The following is a 22044-nucleotide window of genomic DNA, read 5'->3' as shown; positions in this document are numbered from 1 at the left end:
TTATTCAGGTTTTTTAATAAGGAATTAATTTCACATTTTTTTAAAAAAAGTTAGGAAACAAATTGTAAATGTGAAGTTTAATCTATATTAATTAAAAAACAACACCCCCACCTACAAGGTTTAAAAACATTAGGAAAGCATGAGAGAACAATATTTATATATACTGTAAGTAATCTATATGTCAAAAAGAAATGTTTGGGTTTATTTTCTTGTTACAAAATTTCTAAAATTTTATGGCAAATTTCTCAGTACTATTAAATAACGTACTTTCTGCTATGAATTCCTTGGGCTTTTTGTGTTGACTTAAGTAACAAATTCACAGGGTGTATTTTCAGATAGTCAGGATTGTTGTGTTTGTTTGCGTGGGATTTTTTGTGCTTTCAGAAAACACTACAAACTGCATGACTTACTCCATACTGTATTATATTCAATCAGTACCAAAATCGATAGATCGTTCCACTATCTTGCAGATTACACGAGTTTCTAATTTGTTATAGGAGACTCATAGTTTGGAATGGTAGCCCATTTGGAGATGTACTTTGTAACTAACTTGTTAACAATTTTATCTTGATTATGTCTTTTTTTGAGGCTTCCTTTTTTTTTTTTTCTTTTTTTAAATGCAAAGTTCATTTTCCAGTTTCTTAATGTTATGTGTGGGATGCTTCTCTGCTTTAAATGATAGTTTTCAAGAATGATGGCTATGAAGAATGACTAGGAGACTTGCTACCAACCAGAGGTCCATTTTTAGAGGTCCATTTGTTTATCTGTTACCTGGATTTTCTTTTTTCGTGGCTCTTCAGAGAGAGAGAGTAAAAAGAGTTCTTCAGAGTACTGAAAAAGGAACAGTATCCTAGTTCATTTTCACATGTTAATTTAATTAATTCAGCTATTAGGTAGGTAACTTCACTTATGATATACAATTTGTCTGTATTTTGGGGTGGTTTTTTATATGTAAGCTTAGGAAATACAGTTGAAAGTAGCTATTCATAGATTTCCATGAATGACAGAGAATAATGCATCAAATGACTTAGGTTGCAACTTTCTGGTACGCACAGGGCTGTAATTCAAAACTAGTGGCAACAGTCACAAAATTTTAGAAATCAACCTTACAGTGAAAACACAGGATTTATCCTCTGAGTGAAAATTGCTCTGTTACTGCATCTATGAGGACTGCAGTTTTCGTGGTCTGTCATCCTGTTGGTTGCATGTGAAGACAGAACCCAAGGGGAGGTATCAAACATTTTTTATGCCTTAGTTTATATGGAAAGTTAGTCTAAAGACAGCTAAACAAACTAAGCATTCCTTACATCAAGTGGAAAAAAACATAAAAATCTTAAAAGAAATGTGGACTTAGTTTCAGGGATTTTATCCCTGTAAAGAGTTTTGATTTTATGCTCCATGGAAAATTGCTGTCAAAGTTGGACAAGATGAGAATTAGTGAAATAACTGTATGAAGAAGAATACAATACTTAATTCTGTAAAGGAACTTGCATGTTTGGGGAACATTTGTACCCATTGTCATTTCTAAAGATTTACTGTTACTAGAACTAGAAATGTCCTACTGAAATAAGGTGATGAGACAAAATTAAGAGGTATTGTTAATAAAGAGGAGGGTTAGAATATCACAATAGGGAAGATGACTAAAGTGTGGGTGTGGGGGTGACAAAGAAGAGAAAAGTATTTCACTTGATTACATTACAACAAGTAGAAATTAGTTTAGAAATTAGATCAATGTGCCTATCTATCAAGAGAGTAAGGTTACAGAGTTGCCTTCCTGGGACATTTTTTCCTTGGTGGGAAAAAAGCAACTATACGCATTAAGACAAAGTTATATTGCTTATAACAATGATTATATACATGTGGTGTTCAAAATCACAAATACTAAATTTTATGGCTCAAGAGATAAACGGTAATAGGATTTGAAGTTTTGGTTTGATTTGGCTTTCAAACAAGACTCATATTAACTCTAAAGTAATGACGTTAGCCTTAAAATAAATACTGAAGTGTAACAAAGTAATGACAGACAAATAATTCCATATGGAAAAAGGGTTTTGAGATACCATTGTTTAAAAAGAATAAAAAAAAATTAAAAAGACATCTTTTTTTCATGGATTTTTGTTGTCAAGACTGAGGAAATGTGATAATTTTAGCAATTATTTTTACAATATCATAGAGCACTAAGCAATAGAGGAAGTTATAAAGTAAATATTTGTCCATGAATGCAGTACTTGGAGTTAATCTAGAGTACTTAGAGTTAATCTAAATTGTGTGAAAGAGATTCTCACACAAGACTGAAAAAGTATGTTATTTTGTGGCTACTGTATTTCGAAATTATTTGAAAAGAACATGTTTTCTAAATCTTGAAAATCGTAGCCTACAAATATATATCTCTATTTACCAGAAATGTACCATTTAAGACATAAAAATGTGCTACTCCAGCATTTAAGATACCATACAAGGGGCATTAAATATTTGCAGAGGGAAATTCATGGTGGTGTGGTTTAAGTGCACCTTTAAATCTTTCTACATTTTTGTGTTTACTGATGTTTTTTGCACCCCTGTCTATACCTGTAAAGGATCAACAACTCTTTCTTTATTGGGACACAAGTCCTACATCAGCAGGCGACAGACTTGCCACGTTCCTGTCTGAACCATTTTATGATTAATTGAGCCTGATGGAAAATAAGAAATTAAACACACCTTCTTGTGATTTTTTTTTTGAGTGCATTTCACAACGTAAAAAATTTTGTTTTTAAAAGCTGATGGAAACGTGTGCAATACTGTTATGTATTTATTGAAAATAATCTCATTTCTTTTAATGTTCGTGGCTTTAAGTTGTGCACAGTACTGTTATGTGGCGAGTAATTTTAAGATACAATTATGCAATGAACTACAGAAATCTAAGTGGAACGTTCTATTTCTTTTAGAGCATAGAAATATATACATCTCTTACAAGTATGAATTAGCAAATGAAATATTAAGTAAGAGCTTGAGTATTTGCACATTTTTACCAAAACAGCACTTAAATTTCTAATGTGATGATGTCAGTAGTCCATGAAAATAGCTTTCTTTCTCTATCATCTTCCAGTGATCCAACAGTTACGTATCATGGCCAATCCCTGGTGCAGTCCTTGAGCCTCCAGTTGTTTAAAAATATAGACAGTTTGATCTGTAGACAGATCAGGATTCAGATAAAGCTGTTCAATACTTTTAATTTCGTATTTATTCAACTGGGTGTAAATATCTGGATGTTACTGAGAGATCTCATTGCTATATAGTGTTCTAAGTGGTAGTGAGATTAAGACAAATAGAACAGTATTGATATTCTAGAGGGGAAAAATGTAGATATCTGCTAAAAGATTAAAAAAAAATCAAATGGGTTATGCAGAAATCAATTGCGAGAGGAACCTTAAAATGTCGGAAAAGGCAATAGAATAGAAATGCTGAATACATTGTGCAGATATGTAGACCCTTGAAGGTGAGAAAGCTTATTTTTAAGGAGTAGGGAAGTGTTGCAAGTACAGGCATGTATGTGTGTGGGCTTATGTATCTCGTTACCTATATATCTGTCTCAGGGAGTTAGAGATTGCAGTGATGGGATTGTTTAGAAGACTGATAAATCTGGACAGTTTTAAACTTTTATTTTAAACTTCACTGGACTGATATTCATTAACATTTCATGCTAGTGGTTCAGTCTTAATCATTATTAATCACTATCACTGGGTATTCGAAGCAGTTAGTTATTAACAATCATATCCTAAATTAGCTGTGAATATACAGTACACTGCAGTCATCACAGTACTTCATGGTTTGGGTCCCCAAGGGTCGAAGTGATGAGGCTCAAGAGCTCTTCAGTGAGGGAAGCCGCAAATGATGTGAGGGTCGTCTTTCTCTTCCCTCCTCTAAATTTGGTTTCTTCTTTTATAAGATGATTCTGTCTCTTGGCAGCTCTTAGTCACTGCTGCACCGTATCGCTATGTACTGTGCAACGCCGGGAGATATTATTTCCCCGTACAGTGGCAGGTGCCATATCCTGTTGCTGGGCCATTTTTCCCCCTTGCCTTAGCAGACGCTTCTTTCTTTCAATACCAATCCAATGATGAATAAGCAACCATGAGTGAATTGTTTGTCATTCGGGAGTTTCTGTTTTCAACTTTTGCTCGTATTTTCAAGTTCTGAGCTTAAACTGTACATTGTAAAAACAGACATTTGATGTCAGGCGACATTTCACTCACAACATTCTCAAAATAAATTTATAACAAGTCTAGCAGGCCAGGGCTTGTGTATTATTACCATGGAACTGTTATTACTAGGGAACTGGGTACAAAAATGCTTATGCATTGTTTACCAATCGCACTACATTAGTGTGCTTCATATTTGAATTCAAAATAGGAGAAAATTAATTAAATCCTTAGGCAGCTGCTTCTTTCATGTGTGCAATTGGAGTCTGCTTTGGATACAGAAGGAAAAGTCCGAGGGTGCAAGAGGCAGTGGCATTGTCAGACCTTTGGAGAAAAAAAGGAGTTCAACAAGAGGACTGTATACACCTGTTAGACACACACACACTAAAAAAAAAAAAAAAAAAAAAGGGGGGGGTAAGAAAGACGGAAAATGGCTGTAGACTACAAGAGAGAACATCATCTTGGGAGAAATAAAGCATAAATATTGTATTATCAGTTTTCTGTGGCGCTAAGTGAGTATATCCAACTAGGTCTTATTCCACTGTTAATACCTGTTTCAGGCTTTTGCCGGTGTTTATAGAAACCTTCTGATATTTTGCCTCTTAAATATTTCTTTTCTGGTGTTCTAAACCATCTGACAATACAGAGGGTTTTTTGGTTGTGTTTTTTTGGTTTTTTAGGCTGTATTTTTTCATTTAACTTTACTTTTAAACGCTGTGTCAAGAATGCATTGGCAATTTTAGAGAATTATTCACTAAACTGTAAATTACTCATCAAGGCACATGGAAAATAAGGAGGTGATTGGTGACAGCCAACATGGCTTTGCTAAGGGCAAATCCTGCCTGACAAATTTGATTGCCTTCTACAATGGTGTTACAGTGTTGGTGGATAAAGGAAGAGCAACTGATGTCATTTACCTGGACTTGTGCAAAGCATTTGACGCTATCCCACACGACATCCTTGTCTCTCAATTGGAGACATGGATTTGATGGATAAGGAATTGGCTGGAAGGCTGCACTCAAACAGTTGCAGTCAACAGCTCGACGTCCAGGTGGAGACCAATGGCAAGTGGCGTTCTTCAGGGGTCAGTATTGTGACCAGTGCTGTTTAACATCTTTATTGGTGACATGGACAGTGGGATTGAGTGTGCCCTTAGCAAGTTTGACGATGACACCAAGCTTTGTTGTCCAGAGGGACCTTGACAGGCTTGAGGGGTAGGCCCATGCGAACCTCATGAAGTTCAGTAAGACTAAGTGCAAGGTCCTACATGTCGGTTGGGGCAATCCCAAGCACAAATACAGGCTGGGCAGAGAATGGATTGAGAGCAGCCGTGAGGAGAAGGACTTGGAGGTGTTGGTTGATGAGAAGCTGAACGTGAGCCAGCAATGTGCACTCACAGCCCAGAAAGCCAACCGGAACCTGGGCCACATCAAAAGACGCATGGCCAGCAGGTTGAGGGAGGTGATTCTCCCCCTCTACTCTGCCCTGGGAGTGCTTGGGATTGCCACGACCCAGGTGCAGGACCTTGCACTTGACCTGGTTGATCTTAATGAGGTTTGCACAGGCCCACCTCTCTAGCTTGTCCAGGTCCCTCTGGATGGCATCCCTTCCATCATAGTACTAGAAAAACTGAATCAAGAGAGGAAAAATTTAAGAACAAAGCTGTTTTAACTGTGAAAGGCAGAAGATGAAGAAATGTAATTATTGCCTATAAAAATATCAGGAGCCTTTTTGAAAAAAGTGTATGAGAGTTCAGAGAGTACAGTTGAGCAATTTTTCAGCATGCATGCATTGTATTCAGCAAACAACTTGGGTTTGTGACCTCACTAACATTCAAAATCCCAGTTTTTGACTTTTTTTCCAAACTATCAGGAGTTGCTTACTTAGTTTGACTTGGGCTTATATCTGAATCCTCCCAGGATTAGGGATCAAAGTTAGGATATTTTTTTTCTCATCTTCCATTCTGTGTCTCTTCAGGTTTTATACCATGTCTTCTAGACGGACACAAGGGAAGGTTGGCAGACATTTCACATGATCTTTTTCTTGAAGAGCTGCTTATATTTACAGATTTGATTTTTTTTTTCATCTGTTGTCACTAAATTGGAAGTTGAAAGACAATAGTACCAAATGAATACCAGCATATTGTGAGCTAGCCTCTGCTTGAGGCTGTCACCAGAATATAGTCTTAAAGGAAAACATATCTAGTAGTTGTGCACTGCTGAGATCAAAGGAATGCTGAATTTTTACATTCAGGAACAACTTTATATCATGACAGAGGAAACAAAACCCTTCAGAACAAGACAGAGAGGTAAAGATTCTTGATCAAATATGTATCTGTTCAAAGTCAAAAGAACTGAGGTAATAAAAATAAAAATTGGCTTTGCTGTGGAAGCAAGAATTCAAAAATCTCTTGTATACAACCTGTTAATCAGCTCTAGGTACTGAGATATGTTGGTTTTTTTGTTTTTTGTTTTTTTTTTATCTGGGTAAAAGAACGTAGCTGTTACTTAGCTGCTACCTGCAACTGATGTTGAGGGTTTTTTTTGGTGGGTTGGGGTTTTTTGGGGTGTTGTGTTTTGTTTTAAAACCTGTGTATTTGCTGAGTCTCATCATGCTGATGTTTTGCAAGTATGTCACTTTAATTTATACTGTGAACTCTTTTTATGCAAGACAAGCTATATTATGAAGAGTCCTATCGATAGTTATATTAAGCACAAGGTATTATATTGTGAGTTTCTTAGCAGCTTTCTAAGTAGATCAGTGTCTTAAAATTGTGCCTGCCCTCAAAAGCTTCTTAATGACAGCAGAAGTATGATTTGTATTAAAATCAGGTTTGTTTCTGGAACCTGTGAAGACTGAAGCACATCTGTAGTCAACATTGTCAGCTTCTGATTTTAGCTCTGCTTCCCAAACGAGGTGGTTTCTTGACTACTGAAGCCAAATGACCTACCTGGTGATGATTTGGGTTTACCAATCACTGAGTGAAAATCTGCCAAGTCTAACACACAATTGGAAAACAGTGTTTTTGAGTAAACAGAGGGTTTAAAAAATTGTCATTATAAACCAAATGATGAGTTATAAATTATAATATGAAAATACATTTATATTCCCTTACTCTTTTTAGAAAAGTTGATTGTCTCCAAATTGTTTGGGTTGGGTTTTTTTAGGTTACATCAGCATTTTAACAGGTTGCCATTGATCATTTTATAGTTGTGTTAACCTTTCTGCTATGAATGGAATTGTAGTTGCTATGCAACATTTTGCTCTAGTCGTCTGGGGACTCTGTCAGGCTTTTATGAAAGATGTGTTCAGTGTGTGCATCTTAATTTCCATCACATAACTTTACTCAGTGGATGATATCATGGATCCAGTATGGATCCTAGTAACATCTTAAGGCCACAGACTTTCTCCAGGGATGTTTTTAGATGAAGCTAAAGGTAGCTTTACCTTTATAGGTACAGTATATTATGAATGAAATAAATAATGAAAAAAAAAATGAAATCATTAGACTAAAATTCAGAGTGTGTTCTTATCTATATACATTGTTCCTACAGGATGTATTTAAATATTAAGTTTACTTCATAAACAATAAGGAAATAAGTTTTAACTGATTCCAATAATATAAATCCAGGATAGAATACATGCTAACAGGAGTTATCCTCAGGTTGCTTTTATGGTCTTGATATTTCAATCAACTTTTTACAGACCAAGTGTTCAACTTCCATGCATTGCTTCAAATGGATGAAAGTTGTATTTCTCGTTTTCTGATAATGAAAATCTGCACTTTTTCTACATGCTTCTATAAATCCCTGATGTTCATCTCTACTCTTTTCTTTTTCCTAAGTTCCTGGTTTGCTCTGCTGCACCCTCTCAAGTGCTTGCGCTTCCCTTCAGCTTGGCGAGCACTTACGCTCTGATAAATTCTGTTGTGTTTTTTACCAGGCATCATGCTTTCAAACTAGGGAATATAGTCTTAGGTTTCATGCGTAGGTGTTTAATAGCCCCATTTTCTCTGTGTTGTGAGGGTCTTAGTTTCTTCATGATCTTACATACAAATGTTCCTATTTTCTGTTTTAACAGAATGGGATTGAAGAAAGCTTTGCAATTCTTGGAGTTGCTTCAAAACTTGTCCTTTGGTTAGTCAGAAGAGACAGACTGGCATATGTGTATCTCAGGTTGTTTAAACCAGACTGTGAATTGCAGTGCAAAACCTTAGACATAAAAATAAAACAAAATGCAGTGTTCAAACAGCATTCATCTGATACGAATAAGGCAACCACATAAATGAGGGGAACTGAACGTTGCAGAGTTGACCCCCTTGTATTGTGATTTGTTCAGTGTGCTTTTATTTCAGAATTAAAAATGTAGTATGCTGATCTGGGTAAGGTTTTAACTCGTGTATTTTACAAATAATGTTTCTTGTTTAAGGTGTTAACAGAATGAATGTTCTGTATTTTAGTCTCAGCAGAAAACCTGGAGAAGAGCCTGAAGCATATGGAGAGGCAACTCCAACAGCTTGAGAAGGATTTGCAGACTTTTCCAGTTCCTGAAGACAAGCATGATAAGTTTGTAGCAAAAATGTCGATATCCTTTGGAGTATTCTTTTAAAAAAAAAAAACCAGAAGTAATGTAACTACATTACCTTAAACTTTAAATTTCTTTGCATAACTTCTGTCAAGTCTGTAGCATATATTTTTGAAAAATATAACTTTTTTTCCCCTCAAAAACTAAATACATGAACAGTCCAATTAAAGGATTCATCTGTAGCGGATAACATGAGGAGAAAAATGCTTGCTATGAGCTTTTGCACTCTGTAGAAGTTTCTTAACTTAGGGAAAAGTAGTTATAGTAGTTATAGTTAAGCATTTCACTTTAGTCTTAAATCAGTTTTTTTATGTCAGAGTATCTTAGAAAAAGATGTCTGTCACCCTATGTTTATTTGCTTTCTAGTGTATGCATTACCACTGTGAATGTTTTTGTACATGCAACCACAGAATCAAAAATTTTCTCTTATTTCAGAAATGAGATTCATAGCATGTGAAAACTGGGTTCTGGTCTTATTTTTGCCTAAATTACTTTTCTCACTATTTATTCCAAATCCTGCAGCCAACTTCACTGCCTGTCTCTCTCATAAGAAAGCCTTGTGACACGAAGATACTTAATTAAAGCAGAAAAAAACATTCTTTCACTTAAACCTCCCTCCCAGATGATGGTCGTATATGGTTGTCACTGAGACTAACCTGGAAGCAGATAGAGAGAAAGGCCGGCATTTCCTCTGCAGACATGGTTAGGTTATTACCTAGCTGGAAGACTACTTTGTTATGTACAAAGGCAGTGGCATTCAGGAGACAGTCCTCTTGATTAATCTCATACTATTAAATAAAAGATGGCAAGGGACCCTGAGGCCAAGTGGATATAGTGGTTCTTGCTGCATTAGGGCCAGTTTCCTCTTCAGGAGACTTGCTGCAACCAAAGTGTTCACAACTTAGCTTTAGGCTTTCTCTCGACTCTGTGGGTTGTCTATAACCTTTCAATGTTGCTACTAATTTTTTGTAAGGTCGGGTATTTTGCTGGTGAGGTTTTCTTTGTTGTTGTTGCTGGCTTTTTTTTTTCCAGCTCAATGTGTTTTTGAGAGATATGTTGCAGCCCACCAGCATGGAGTCTCTATAGTATGAAACGTAAGTTTTGTCCCTGAAGAAGCCAATAGCATAATAGGAGAACTAGGAGAGGGGTCTGAAGGCGAAATAAAAACTATTGCTAGGAAATTAGAAGAAAATATATCCCTGATAATATTTCTTAGAAATATTGCTAGGACTATGCAAAGTCTGTGCTTGGTTAAGAAAATGATGGGTAGTCTAGGAAGTTAGGGTTGGGAAGCACTTATTAAGAAATCTAATCTATGGAAAAGGACAGACTCTTTGTAATTCATTAGAATAGAATAGACTTTTGAGTTGGAAGGGACCTACAACGATCATCTAATCCAAAACAGTCATGATGCTGGCACTTAAAATACTTTATAATCTTTTGCATTTTTAAGCTGAGGACTAGGGTTTGAAGTAACAGATAATTTAGTCTACAGCTTTCTTTGGAGATGTGGTTATAAAACTTCCATACCTATAAAACAGGTATGAAAGAAATTAGTGAAATTCAGTTGAGAATGTGTGAAGAATAGCCTGATAAAAATAGTTCACTTAAGGAGAGCATGGGGAAAGCAAGTTGAGGAATAACTATGTACTTCTATGCTAATATCAAACATCTAAAATAAAAAAATGATTATGTAGGATGCCTCATTTCCCTTTGTGTTACTGACATATAGGGCATTTCGGAATCTTGATGACAGGAAGTGCGTGGAATGATATTATACAAGTGTGTAAACTGTATTAAGACAAAATAAGTCACGGTTGTAGAGAAATAGTGTGAAAAGTTAAAATATAATAAAAGTTGGATAGGGTAAATAGGCGGACCTTGTCAATAAGTACCATAACTTTTCTAGGGGTTGAAATTCCATCTGCGTATATGAAGAGCAATAGAGCAGTTTACTGATGGCTTTAAAAAGACAGTGATCATCTTAGGAAATGCAAAGGAGGATCTACGTGTCGTCTTTTTCGAGTATCTCAAAATCTGTAATCCTGCTAGAGAAGACATAGATTGTCAATGTATGCCAAGAAGATAAGCCATAGCCGTAAAGGTAAATTTGTTCTTTGCATTAGTTTTCTCTAGGGAGAACTTTGGTTGACCCCACTGGGCAATATTTTGAATGGAAGGATAATCTGAAATGAAGGAGTCAGTAAAAGGGTTTTTTAAAGGAAAAATATAAAATAAATAGCAATAAATCCCCAGGAGTATCCAGCGGTCACAAAAGACTTGAAAAGATTTTAAAATGAACTCAAATATAAACCTATTGGACTATAGGTTAGTTAGCCCAAGACACCAAAGGAATCAAAGCTGAAAAGAAGCACCTGAGTTTTTTAAATGGGCTACAAGGAAGATCTGCAAGTCTGGCTTCTCTACCAAGAAAAATGATGAAGACTAAATAAAAACAGAAACAACTCGTATATATGGGAGATATAATATGATGGGGGAGAGTCAGCACGAGTTTTGTGAAGAGAAACCATCCCTTGAAGATCTGTTACAGCATGCAGATGAAGGCAGGACAGTCACTAGAGCATAAATGAATTTCCATGATTCTTTCAGGAAGGTGTATTAATAGAAGCTTCCAAGAAAGACCTTTCTTAGGTCAAAAGTAAAATGATTTTTTTCTGGATTAATATCTGAAAAAAAACCCCAAAAAGAGTCATGTCAAAAATGAGATAATGGCAGATGCTGACAAAAGAGCAAGTGAACTTCAAGGATTATAGAGCAATAGATCTGCAATGAATATAATTGTTCATTATATTAGAAAAATTGCAGTTAAGAGCAAGCAGAAAACATAAATAAGTTACTGTAAAAATCGGTAATACTCTTATATCTTGAGTGCTTCCATCACCCCATCTTAAAAAATATACTGTATAGCTACTGATGTGGCAGAGCATAGTGACAATGATCAGCAGCATGCAACAGTTTTTGCATCAGGGATGTTTTAATAAATTAGGACTCTGAAGGTAGAAAATCAAAAAAGTTAGGAAAATATAGTAAAAATACTTGTAATTTTGTATGCCGTATAGAAGGAAAGTTAGGAACATAGTCATTGTGTCTTATAAATAACCGGGGTTCATCTCACATAAAATACTGTCCAGCAGGTTAAAACATACTAACGGAAATGTTTTCTTACACAACAGACAATTAAACTGTAGCATCTACTTTTAGGATGTTGTAGAGGCTGAAAATGCAAATGAATTTCATATAAGGCTTAGATAGTTAGCTAAAGATAGAATGTCTGGAGCTACTAAATACAGTAGTCCAGAGGCAGCTTTAGCTCAGAAAAATCACTCGTGTGCAGAGTGTTCGAAACTAAATACTGTATCAGTTGAATTATCATGCTTTACTTACCAAGTTTCCTTCGTGTTTTCCCTCATCCTTTGGTATTGACTGTTGTCAGAAACAGGTGAGATGAATATCTGCTCTTACTCAGAATAAATCAGTACAGGTAAAACCAGCCATACTACATATTTCATTGTATTAGACAATTCAGATACAATATTTTGAACAGTAAATATCATGAAGAGGAATAGTTTGCCCTCACCGACTTCCCCTCCCAGCAGACAGGCAGTAATTTCAAAACAGTTGCATATGGTTTCTAGTAATGTCTGTGAACACACTAATTAAAGAAGCTCACTTTTAGAAAAACAGGAACTTCAATAAATTACGAAGCAAAAAAGGTTTGATGTAAAGGTTAGATAATCCTGCACAGCGTGATGAAGCCTGGACCTGTCTTTACTTTTATTCCTACGACAAGGAAAGCTGAGTGATGCTGATGTCTTGAAAGGCATGCAGCTCATAAAAAGAAACCAGCAGGAAATCTGAGAAAGGAAGGATGGTGCTTTGTTGGAAATAATTTTTCATCCTGAGTACAATTAGACTCCATGGACAAGCAGGCTACTACATCCTGTCGCTAAATATCACAACCCAAAGGCCCCTAATGAACTGATTAGCATTCTTGTTTCTTTAGGAAGTCAGATATATGCACAGTTGGTGCCCTCTTTTATTGACGAAGTCTATAATTATGAATATTTTTCCTATATATTAGGTTGTGCTAGTTTGTCAGTCATCTTATGTATACTAGCTGAAAAAAAATTATAGTTATTATTGCAGTTCTGTTTGCTTTAATTAGGAAAGTCAAAGAATATTGAATTGATATTGATCTAGAGTATTAAATCCATTGAATGAAATGTTCAATAAAAAGCACAGTGAAAAAAATACACTTGTACCTTCAAAATAAAAATTTAATGAGTTTATGGAGAGTATTTAAATTGCATATTAAAAGCTTAATTAAGTAATTTAGTCAACATGCTCTTTATCAGTCCAGCTCGCATCTCATGATTTTCTAAGTAGCAGCTGAGAAACTCTTGACAAGTTTCAGCCTACCACTGAACGTAGTGTTGGTGGTGATTTTCACAGAAGCTTATGGAACTAATACTTGAGAGACAACAAGTTGGTTGCTGCCTTTCAGCTAGGAACAGAGTCCTTTCTTTTTGATCGGTTCTCTATTCCTCTTTCCTTGTCATTTAAATTAATTTGTTGACGTTTTTTGTTGACAAGCTGCTTTTACTTGGCTTGATACCGTGCACTATATTAGTATTTTATGTAGCACAATACATTAAAATCAGTATAAACTTCAGACAAGCAATTCACTATGAAAGAGCTGCCATGAATATGCAAGACCAGACATACAGCAGTTAGAAATTTTGCCACAGATATTACTTGTCTCAGCCCTGTGTTACTTTCCTGTTCCATTAATGAGCAGAATGATGATCCGCAGCCCCATGAGTCCAAAAAGGCAGTCCGTGAAGTGAAGCCACTTCAGAAAAAGTTAACAAATACCTAACTTCTTGATTTCCTTTTACTCCTGCCTGTGTTGCAGCTCTGCTCTACTTCTGCCTTCATTCATCCAAAGCCAATGAATTCTGTAGCTGATAATGCATATATATCAACCTGTTCATAATAATTACAGTTGGGATTACTGTACTCAGTAGTATTCCCTGTTGTCTCCAGTTTAGCTAGTGCTGGCTAACAAAAGCCATATTTAAGGCAAATAGGAAGGGGACTTATTAAAAATATCTAAACTGAAGCACAGTCTCAGTAGAATGCCAAGAGCTTAAGCTATCCCATAATGCACCAGACGGAAAATAAAAGTCTCAGGATTCATCATGTCTGGTATTGAAATACTGGATAGTAAAACATCTTTCCAGAGTGCTGTGTTTTGAGTTTAAAATTGTACATCACGTATTCAAAGGGAGTCAGTTTTAACAGTATAAACTAAGCAGCCTGTATGGACTCCAGTAACGTAGCTGTAACTTTATCCGTGTCTTGCAGAATATCACAGAAATTTCATCTCTCTCACCTCCCCACCTCATCAAGGTTCCTTTTCAGGATATACTCTGGCATATCACTCATTTACAAGATGAAGTATGCATTTTATTGATAACTTTAACTTTTTTCCCCACCTCATTTTTTTTGTTTTCTTCCTAGAAAACTGAAGAAAGTTACTGGAATGTTTGATGTATGGCACTCATACATAGTGACAACAAAACAAATGTATCTAATTTTCCTTTAACCTACCATTCTGTGGAAATAAACAGCCTCATAATTGCAAAAAATAGTGTAGTTTCCCCTAAGTTCTCTTTATGATCTAAGAATCGCAAATAATAAGTACTCTAAATTGTGTGATCAAAAATAAACAGGATGTATAAATGCTGGTTTCTGGTTTCACCCAGCATTAATTTTACTGTTTTCCTTTATTACAGCTCTTTGTTGTTTTGGTTTGTTAAGGGGTTTGTTTTTTTTTTTTTGGACAGCTAACATTTCTTTTGAGGTTCCTAACCTGTGTTTTGTCATGTCTTGTTTCTCATAATCCTTTTTTATATTTAATATTTGGCCAGCTATTACATACTAACCTCTCATCAACTTTCCTCACTGTCCTACCAATAGCTTTTTAACATCCTTAATAATTTTAAAGAAACTCAACTCTGAAGAGTGGCTTCCTGTAAGCTTTGTGCATCTTGGGAGCTAAGCAGAGGAGAGAGATTCAAACTGATAGGGAAGAAAAAGTGGGCTAGCAACACCAATTCTCTTTGAGCTGTTGCTAGCCACCAGAGGCAGTCTGAAGCTGCTCACAAGCTGCGTTTTATGAAGTCGATAGAAACATGGAAAGAAGCTCATACTGGCTAAGGAGCCTTGTCAGAGGAAGAGAAAGTCTGGAATCAAGTGTCTGGGAGGTGGTGGAAGATGTATCAATTAAAATAATCAAAATCTAGGCTTTGTTAGTCCTTTCCTACAAGACTTTCTTAATGGAGACTGTTCTGCCCTTGCAGACCCAGCTACTAGCCATCATAGTGACTAATGTGAATGTGCGTTATTTCTCCTTTCCTGCCTGTGTCTGAGGACATTATTGTATGACTTTCTGGCATGGATTCTAAATCACAATAAGAAAACGACTAACTGCTTACTTAGTATTTTAAAAGCAACGTTAACAAATCAGAAAGACATTTAATAGTGAAATTCAAATGGATTGAGACTCTAAACAGAACTAAAAGAAGAGTGCATTGCAAAAACCCTGAAGGGTGAAAGCACTCATCCAGCAGTAGCTTGTTACTGTGTATTTAAAACAGCATGGTGGACAAAAATCGTATTTGTCTACGTTTTAATGCAGTTGATTAAAAATCCTGTGCTGCATAAAATAAAGTGACCATAGTGTATGTATCTGTAGTATGAAGTATATAAATACAGTAAATTCTCTTTTGCAATAGTTGCGGTGGGAAGTTGGGAGCAAAGGTAAAATTGTCATTTCTTATCTTTTGTAGTCTTTCCTGCAGCAGGAAAATAATGGAATGTAAATATTTGTTTAGCTACAGTTCCATTAAAGTAAACACCTCATGAAGTTGTCCTACATAAGGAAATGACTACAGACAATATTTCTTTTTTGAGCTTCTTTGACAAACTATATTATCAAAATTCTTGAATAAACACAGGTTTCTTATTTCATTTATGTTATGCAGTATTTTGGTGCTATTTATAAATTGTCTATCTCTTGTAGAAGTAGTTGTATTGTTTTCACCGCTAATTTAATTAAGTTGTATTGACATTGCAAGTAGCCTTAGAAAAAGCATAAATACCTGATGCAGCCACCAGGAATAGAAATGAGTGCATTGCTGTTGCTGTAACAGCATTAAAAAAAAAAAAACCACAAAAAAATTAAGATAAAGTTTTTAATCTTTCATGTTTTTTACTTTTAAAATCCTGCTGTTTATTAATATTTCTGGTTTTACTCTAATTTTAGTAGGAACTATACTATCTCTTGATATATGAAAGTGTTCAGGTTGGCTATTGGTATCTGTACCTAAATTCCATATAAATTGTAATTTATATATCCAAACCTATAGAATCATAGAATCATTTAGGTTGCAAAAGACCCTTGGGATCATCGAGTCCAACCATCAACTCCACTCTACAAAGTTCTCCCTTACACCATATCCCCTAACACCACGTCTAAACGAGTCTTAAACACATCCAGGAATGCTGACGCCACCACCTCCCTGGGCAGCCTATTCCAGTGTCTGACCACTCTTTCTGTGAAGAATTTTTTCCTAATGTCCAGCTTCAATAAGGAGACAGTGATACTAAATAAACTACATGGGTGCTCAAAGTTAGATTAGTCCCGTACTTTTCATTTCAGGCAAAATTATATGCTAATGTAATAATCTTTAAATTTAAAGTGGCTGAGAAAGTTTGATGAGAGCACCCTGGTTGATTCATAGGCCTAATATATACAGTAAATACTAGGAAGCATGTATGACATGGTAGGCATTCTTTTGATACTTCATTTGATGCAAATGAAAAATGTGTGTGAAATACAGATCAATGATAAGTAAAAACTGTGGGTTTGACTGGATTTACCGAGTATTCTTGCAGCCTTAACAGCAGTGCACAGCTTTCTAGTTCATGCCAAAGAAGATTTTCAGAAACTTTCACGGATGCATGAGAACATGGAAAAACTCTATCAGAACGTGATGGGATATTATGCCATTGATCTGAAGAAAGTTTCGGTGGAGGAGTTTTTAACGGACTTAAACAACTTCAGGACAATGTTCATGGTACAACCTGTTTATTTTATGCCTAATGTTTCTTAGAAACTATTTTTGTAATCTTTCAGTCACTGAACAGACTAAAAATAAATTTCTTCCTCCTCAAATGGTATCTGATACTCGTATAGAAATTGTACTTTGCACATCCTACGTTCTTAGGATATTCTAAGGATAATGGAGTTTTGAATTATTATTTGTGGATTATTTCTTTCTGAAAGAATTGAAAATTCCTAATAACACTGAATGTAATTTAAAACTGAGCCTCTTATGTGCATGTATAACCTGAAGGGGAAAAATCTGAAACTCTACCTTTTTTTAAATATAACTGCATTTGCTGTTTAAAGGATCCTTGTTATTTACTTAAAAATAAATATTCTGACAATTATTCTATACTTATAATGCATGCTCTTCCCATGTAAAATCCACACCAAAGATTTTATTTAATTTAATTTTTCATTTGCCTGCAGCACTTGATCAGTGTCAAGGTTTGCATCTGTAAGCAGGTTCCCTGCTATGGAAACTCAGAGCTCCTTATCCTGGCTTTAAAAAAATCGCATATTTTCCTCAAACTTGGTCTGTTTCTAAGGACCTTTAATTTTTGTGACAATACATTGTCTGGGCTTTTAGGTTTTATGTATTTTAAATGCTTACTTTCTTCTTTTCCCTTTAAAAAGGATGATCTTTGGCGATAGGGGCTAAAAATGGTTATTTTATTATTATTTTAAATATTTGAATTATATTTGAGAAACAGACATTAGGCTGGTCCAGGTTATTGTTGGGTAGCTCCTTCTGTATAGAGTCCAGAACATAGTTATAATCATAATTCAGACTCATTGTTAGTTATTAGAACTTTGCCTTGGAGTCATCTAAAATAGTCATAGATATGGATGTTACCTCTGTCCTTGTACCACAGGGCAACAGCTACATTATGTATACAAACATCTGCACATACTAGCTCGTCATAAAAGCTTAAACTATTTTGGAAATCTAATTTTATTTTCCTTTAGGTATTTTTTGAATCCAAATGCATTTCCATTATGCGTACAAATGCATATTATTATAGGGCTTTTTTTGTTTTTTGTTTGTTTGTTTTGTTTGAGGTGTTGGGTTTTTTTGTAATTCTATCAAAATACGATTTAAGAGTTTTAACAAAAGAGCTTTCTGAAGACTGAGGTAGAAATTTCTCACCAGGGTATTTCTTTATATATTTAGAGTTGATTATATTTGACTATAAACAAACAGTCTTAGCAAACTTCAGGAAAATCAGATGTTCTCCAAAATATTGCAGATTCTTTTACCGTTGTCCATGTCATTCCTGTGAAACGGTGATTAACTTGATGATATACTTCAGAATACATACTCAAGACTGGTATATCCCTTAACTTAAAATAACCAAGCAACTTCGGGAAAGCTGATGGCTATATAAGTTCAAAATACTTTTATAGAGCTCTTTTTTAGGATTAGTGAGCATCGCTATCTCATTGATTTATAACTATGTTCAGATTTAGTAAAGTTAGGGGTGCAGGGAGAGTTTGTTGATTTTGTGTGGAGGTTGTGGTTGGTTTTGATTATTATTTTTTAAGTTTTCTTTGCAAAACTAGGTTTTTCTCTTAGATTCAAAACACTTGGCTGGTAAGCAACTCTTTCTCAATGAAGAAATAGAGTAATAAAAAGGCAGGTCCCCAATGGTGTGTGAATTTATTAATTTGGATAACTTGGAAAAGCTGACTCATGTCGCATCTGGCTACCTATGATTACATAGATTGCCTTCCTGGCTACACTCCTGCAGGAACGTTATCTGAGCATGAGCTTTGTGACAAAGTCTGGAGCAGTGATCCAACTCATGCCTATTGAGCTGTAGAAGGATTTGATTAGTCATTTACCATCTACTCCTCATTGCAGCCTGACACTTATTACAACACATTTATTTAAGGTCCTTGCATGTTTCCCAGTCTTCTTTGGTTTTGCTTGGTCAGTCGCTTTTTTAAATGATTTCAGACGTGTCTGAGGGTGTAGATAGGGAAAAATACTTCTTTCGTAGATATTGAGAAAGGGTTAGAAATTCCTGTGTCCATCTATTTTGAGGAAAGGACTTGAAATGGAACCTATATTTAGCAAACATATTGGAACATGCGAAGATTACCAAGCCTCTGCTACTTCAGAGTTTTAACAGCTAAAAACCTAGAAGACACAGTCTTCAATCAGAATAATTTTGTTTGGCAAATCACGTATGCCAGATTTTTCAACATGGGCATTGATTATGTTTTCTTAACTTGATCAATGCCTAATTAGAAACTCAGGAGCCTGATTTCAAATTTGCTAAATATTATGAAATAGTTGTATTACTTTAATTTCTGATGTTTAAACAACATCTCCCCTTTAAATGCTGTAGAAGAAGAATTCTAAATGCTTAGATGTATCTTGAATTGGAGACTCGAAGAAGTGGCTGTGCTTTACCTTAATTTCCCCATATTTCTTTTCTGTGTCTGTAAAATTAGCACTGATACTAACCCCTGCTTCACAGCAGTGTTATAAAGATAGATTAATTAATGCTTCGAAACAGTTAGATATTATTGATGAGCATGATGGAAGAAACCTTGAGGAAAATTAATAATTCCGTCTTGCAGAGCACAGTTTGAAGGCTATATGAAAAAGGTGTGTAGATAAGGCATGAAACCACTTATCATTCACTGACACTAAACAAAATATTGTGTACCTGCTTAGTTTTGAGACATTTTGGAAAAGATTTTTGAGATGCCCAGCATGAGACTCCTGAGGTCTGATTTTCAGAATTGTTTAGCATTGGTCTTGAGTACTGACAGAAACTGAAGGTGCTTGGCATCCTAGAAAACATAGCTCAAAAGGCTTTTAAATTTAGTGCTGAAAAATCATTAGATTCTTAAAAAGTCCGAAATTAAAAGACTACTTAAGTCACCAGTAGGTGTGGGAAAGTGAAGTTCAGTCATCCTTGTTATCAAGCCAAGTTGATAATTTACATCCAGTTCTTACCTACTTACAATGCTTTTTTTGTTCTCAATTAATGAAAAGGTTTAAATCATTTAAAAAAACGTGTTTAAATCTGGAGCCATAGACTTTCAGGTCCATAGCCAACTTTGGACTGCACTTTGTGTGTGTGTGTGTAGTATTTGGCAGCTGTGACAGCTATTATTCACAGTCTTTGAGCACCAAATCTAGAGCACAGTTTGTTGGCCAGATCCGAAAAGTGGGTGAAGCACCTTACCTTCAGTGCTTTAACTCCCAAAGCTAAATTCCGGGTACAGTCAGTGGGACATCTTAGGTATCGGACATCTCTGTTAACCTCCTTCTGTGCTTTCACAGCATCAGAGGTACTGCTAACAGGCTCATTCCCTTCCTTGGAAGGATAGCTTTCTGAAATAAGATGAAGCAATTGTAGTATTTCCTGTTCTTGTGTTTGTCTAACAGTTAGAATTTTCCTGCAGTTGTAGCAGGGGGAGGGAAGAGGCCTTGCGTCAACAACTCTTATGTCCAAGACAGTATGCTAATCACAGGACTATAGAAACCCCCTGCTCCCGTCGACTCTAGGTTGCTTTGCAGCAGAGACATGACTTAAAGAACCAGAAGAGCAGCCAAGAGTTTGTTATCTAGACTCTAGAGTATTTTTCTTTAATATTATGCAAATACTCAAATAAAAATTGGAAACAATCCTTGAGAGCACAAGAGAAAACCCAAGAATGCTGCCATCTCAGAAACTCTAGGCCTTGGCATGGTATGGAAAAGGCATATACTTTGGTAATTCTTCTGAAAGTTAACTTTACATACTGTGCCATATGCTAAATGCACTGCTGCTTGTATATAGCAGATGTGGTCAGAGCATGTCTAATTTTTTAGGCCTTTTGAGCAAGGAAGTGTTAAGACATTTAATCGTTGAAATGCAAACTGTGAGAGATAAACATGTCCTCGACTTAGTCAAGTTTGTGACAATCCTTGGTATAAGCATTTGGCAGAACTTTAGACACCTATGTTTTGTGTTGAAACCACACAGAACATGTAGGATAGGATTTGACTCTAGGGCAGAGGCCTCTAAATATTGGTGTCTGTATGTGAGCTTAAGTGTCTAATCTCATGTTCTAGTCAAGGGAGATGCATACTTGGTACAGTTAATGGAATCTGGAGAGGTTGCTAGCTGAAGTCTCAAAGCAGACTTAAATGGTATCCATTGGTATTCACAGAAGTGCCTTAAATGGTATCCAAGATATCATCAGCCTAAAATTTTAAGTTATGACACAGAACTTATGGAAGGCCAGTGTCCTGCTAGAGAAAGGCAGGCGTGATACTCCAAAGCATCCAATTTACACTGGATGTGAAGGTGTGAGCTACTAAATCGACTGCAGTTCATCAGTGTGATTAGGAAGAAATAGAAGAGAAGAGCAGATAGGAATACATTTGGATGACTGCAGTCTGAGGCTGAGTCCTACTAATATTATTTGGTGGGAAAAAGTAGATGCAAAGTAGAAATTTCCTTGGTCGCTCTGTTAGGAAAGTGTGCAGTTTCTGCCAAAATTATATTTGTGCTCAAGTCCCATTTGAGTTTTGCCCAGCAGTTTATTTTACAGAATATCCAGTCTGAAAATCAGCAAATAATTTGTTAAAATTAATTCAGTACGGAATTTCAGTGTTTCGCAGTAGGCTTCTCCCCCAGTATCAAGAAAATTGATAGAGGTTACTCTGGAGAGGACACTGTGGAAGTACAGTTTTGCTTTCCATTTCATTGTCATTTTCATGATTGAAAACTTATTCTTCTTTAGTTATCAAAGACAGGTATTTCCTCATAAGATTTATGTGATTTTTTTTTTTTAACTTTTTTTTTTTTTACTTCCTTTGGTCACTATCTATTGCAGTGATGCTACACAAACAAATACTTGCCTGTGCAAATATTGCTGTACTCCACATTCACCTGTGCTTTATAGTACTCTTCGGTCCTTTCTTACACTTTTTTCCTGAGTGCAGGCCAGACATTTTCCCGCTAAAAACAACGAGAGACATTAATTAACTCTGCGAATGTGCAGCCTCTGCCTCAGATCTTTTGAAGATGTTAGCCACTTTGCAAGAGGGGATACTCTGATCTATTGTGGAAGATGAGA

General features: G+C 35.7%; 1 protein-coding gene across 2 annotated transcripts in view; it reads left to right on the top strand.

Moving 5' to 3' along the window:
- DIAPH3 (diaphanous related formin 3) overlaps window positions 1-22044 on the top strand; it is a 245282-nt gene that overhangs the window by 142302 nt on the left and 80936 nt on the right. Inside the window, exons 23-24 of one of the 2 annotated variants that reach the window (XM_054208736.1) lie at window positions 8641-8765; window positions 16766-16930. In XM_054208736.1, the coding sequence (XP_054064711.1) occupies window positions 8641-8765; window positions 16766-16930 (290 nt within the window). Of the gene's footprint in view, window positions 1-8640; window positions 8857-16765; window positions 16931-22044 lie in introns of those variants that run through there. The other variant, XM_054208726.1, reaches the window with a different exon arrangement.

Source organism: Rissa tridactyla, chromosome 1 (genome assembly GCF_028500815.1).
Source record: "Rissa tridactyla isolate bRisTri1 chromosome 1, bRisTri1.patW.cur.20221130, whole genome shotgun sequence".
Taxonomy (NCBI): domain Eukaryota; kingdom Metazoa; phylum Chordata; class Aves; order Charadriiformes; family Laridae; genus Rissa; species Rissa tridactyla.
Note: the sequence above shows the minus strand (reverse complement) of the source record. Positions and strands in the feature narration are given on the sequence as shown.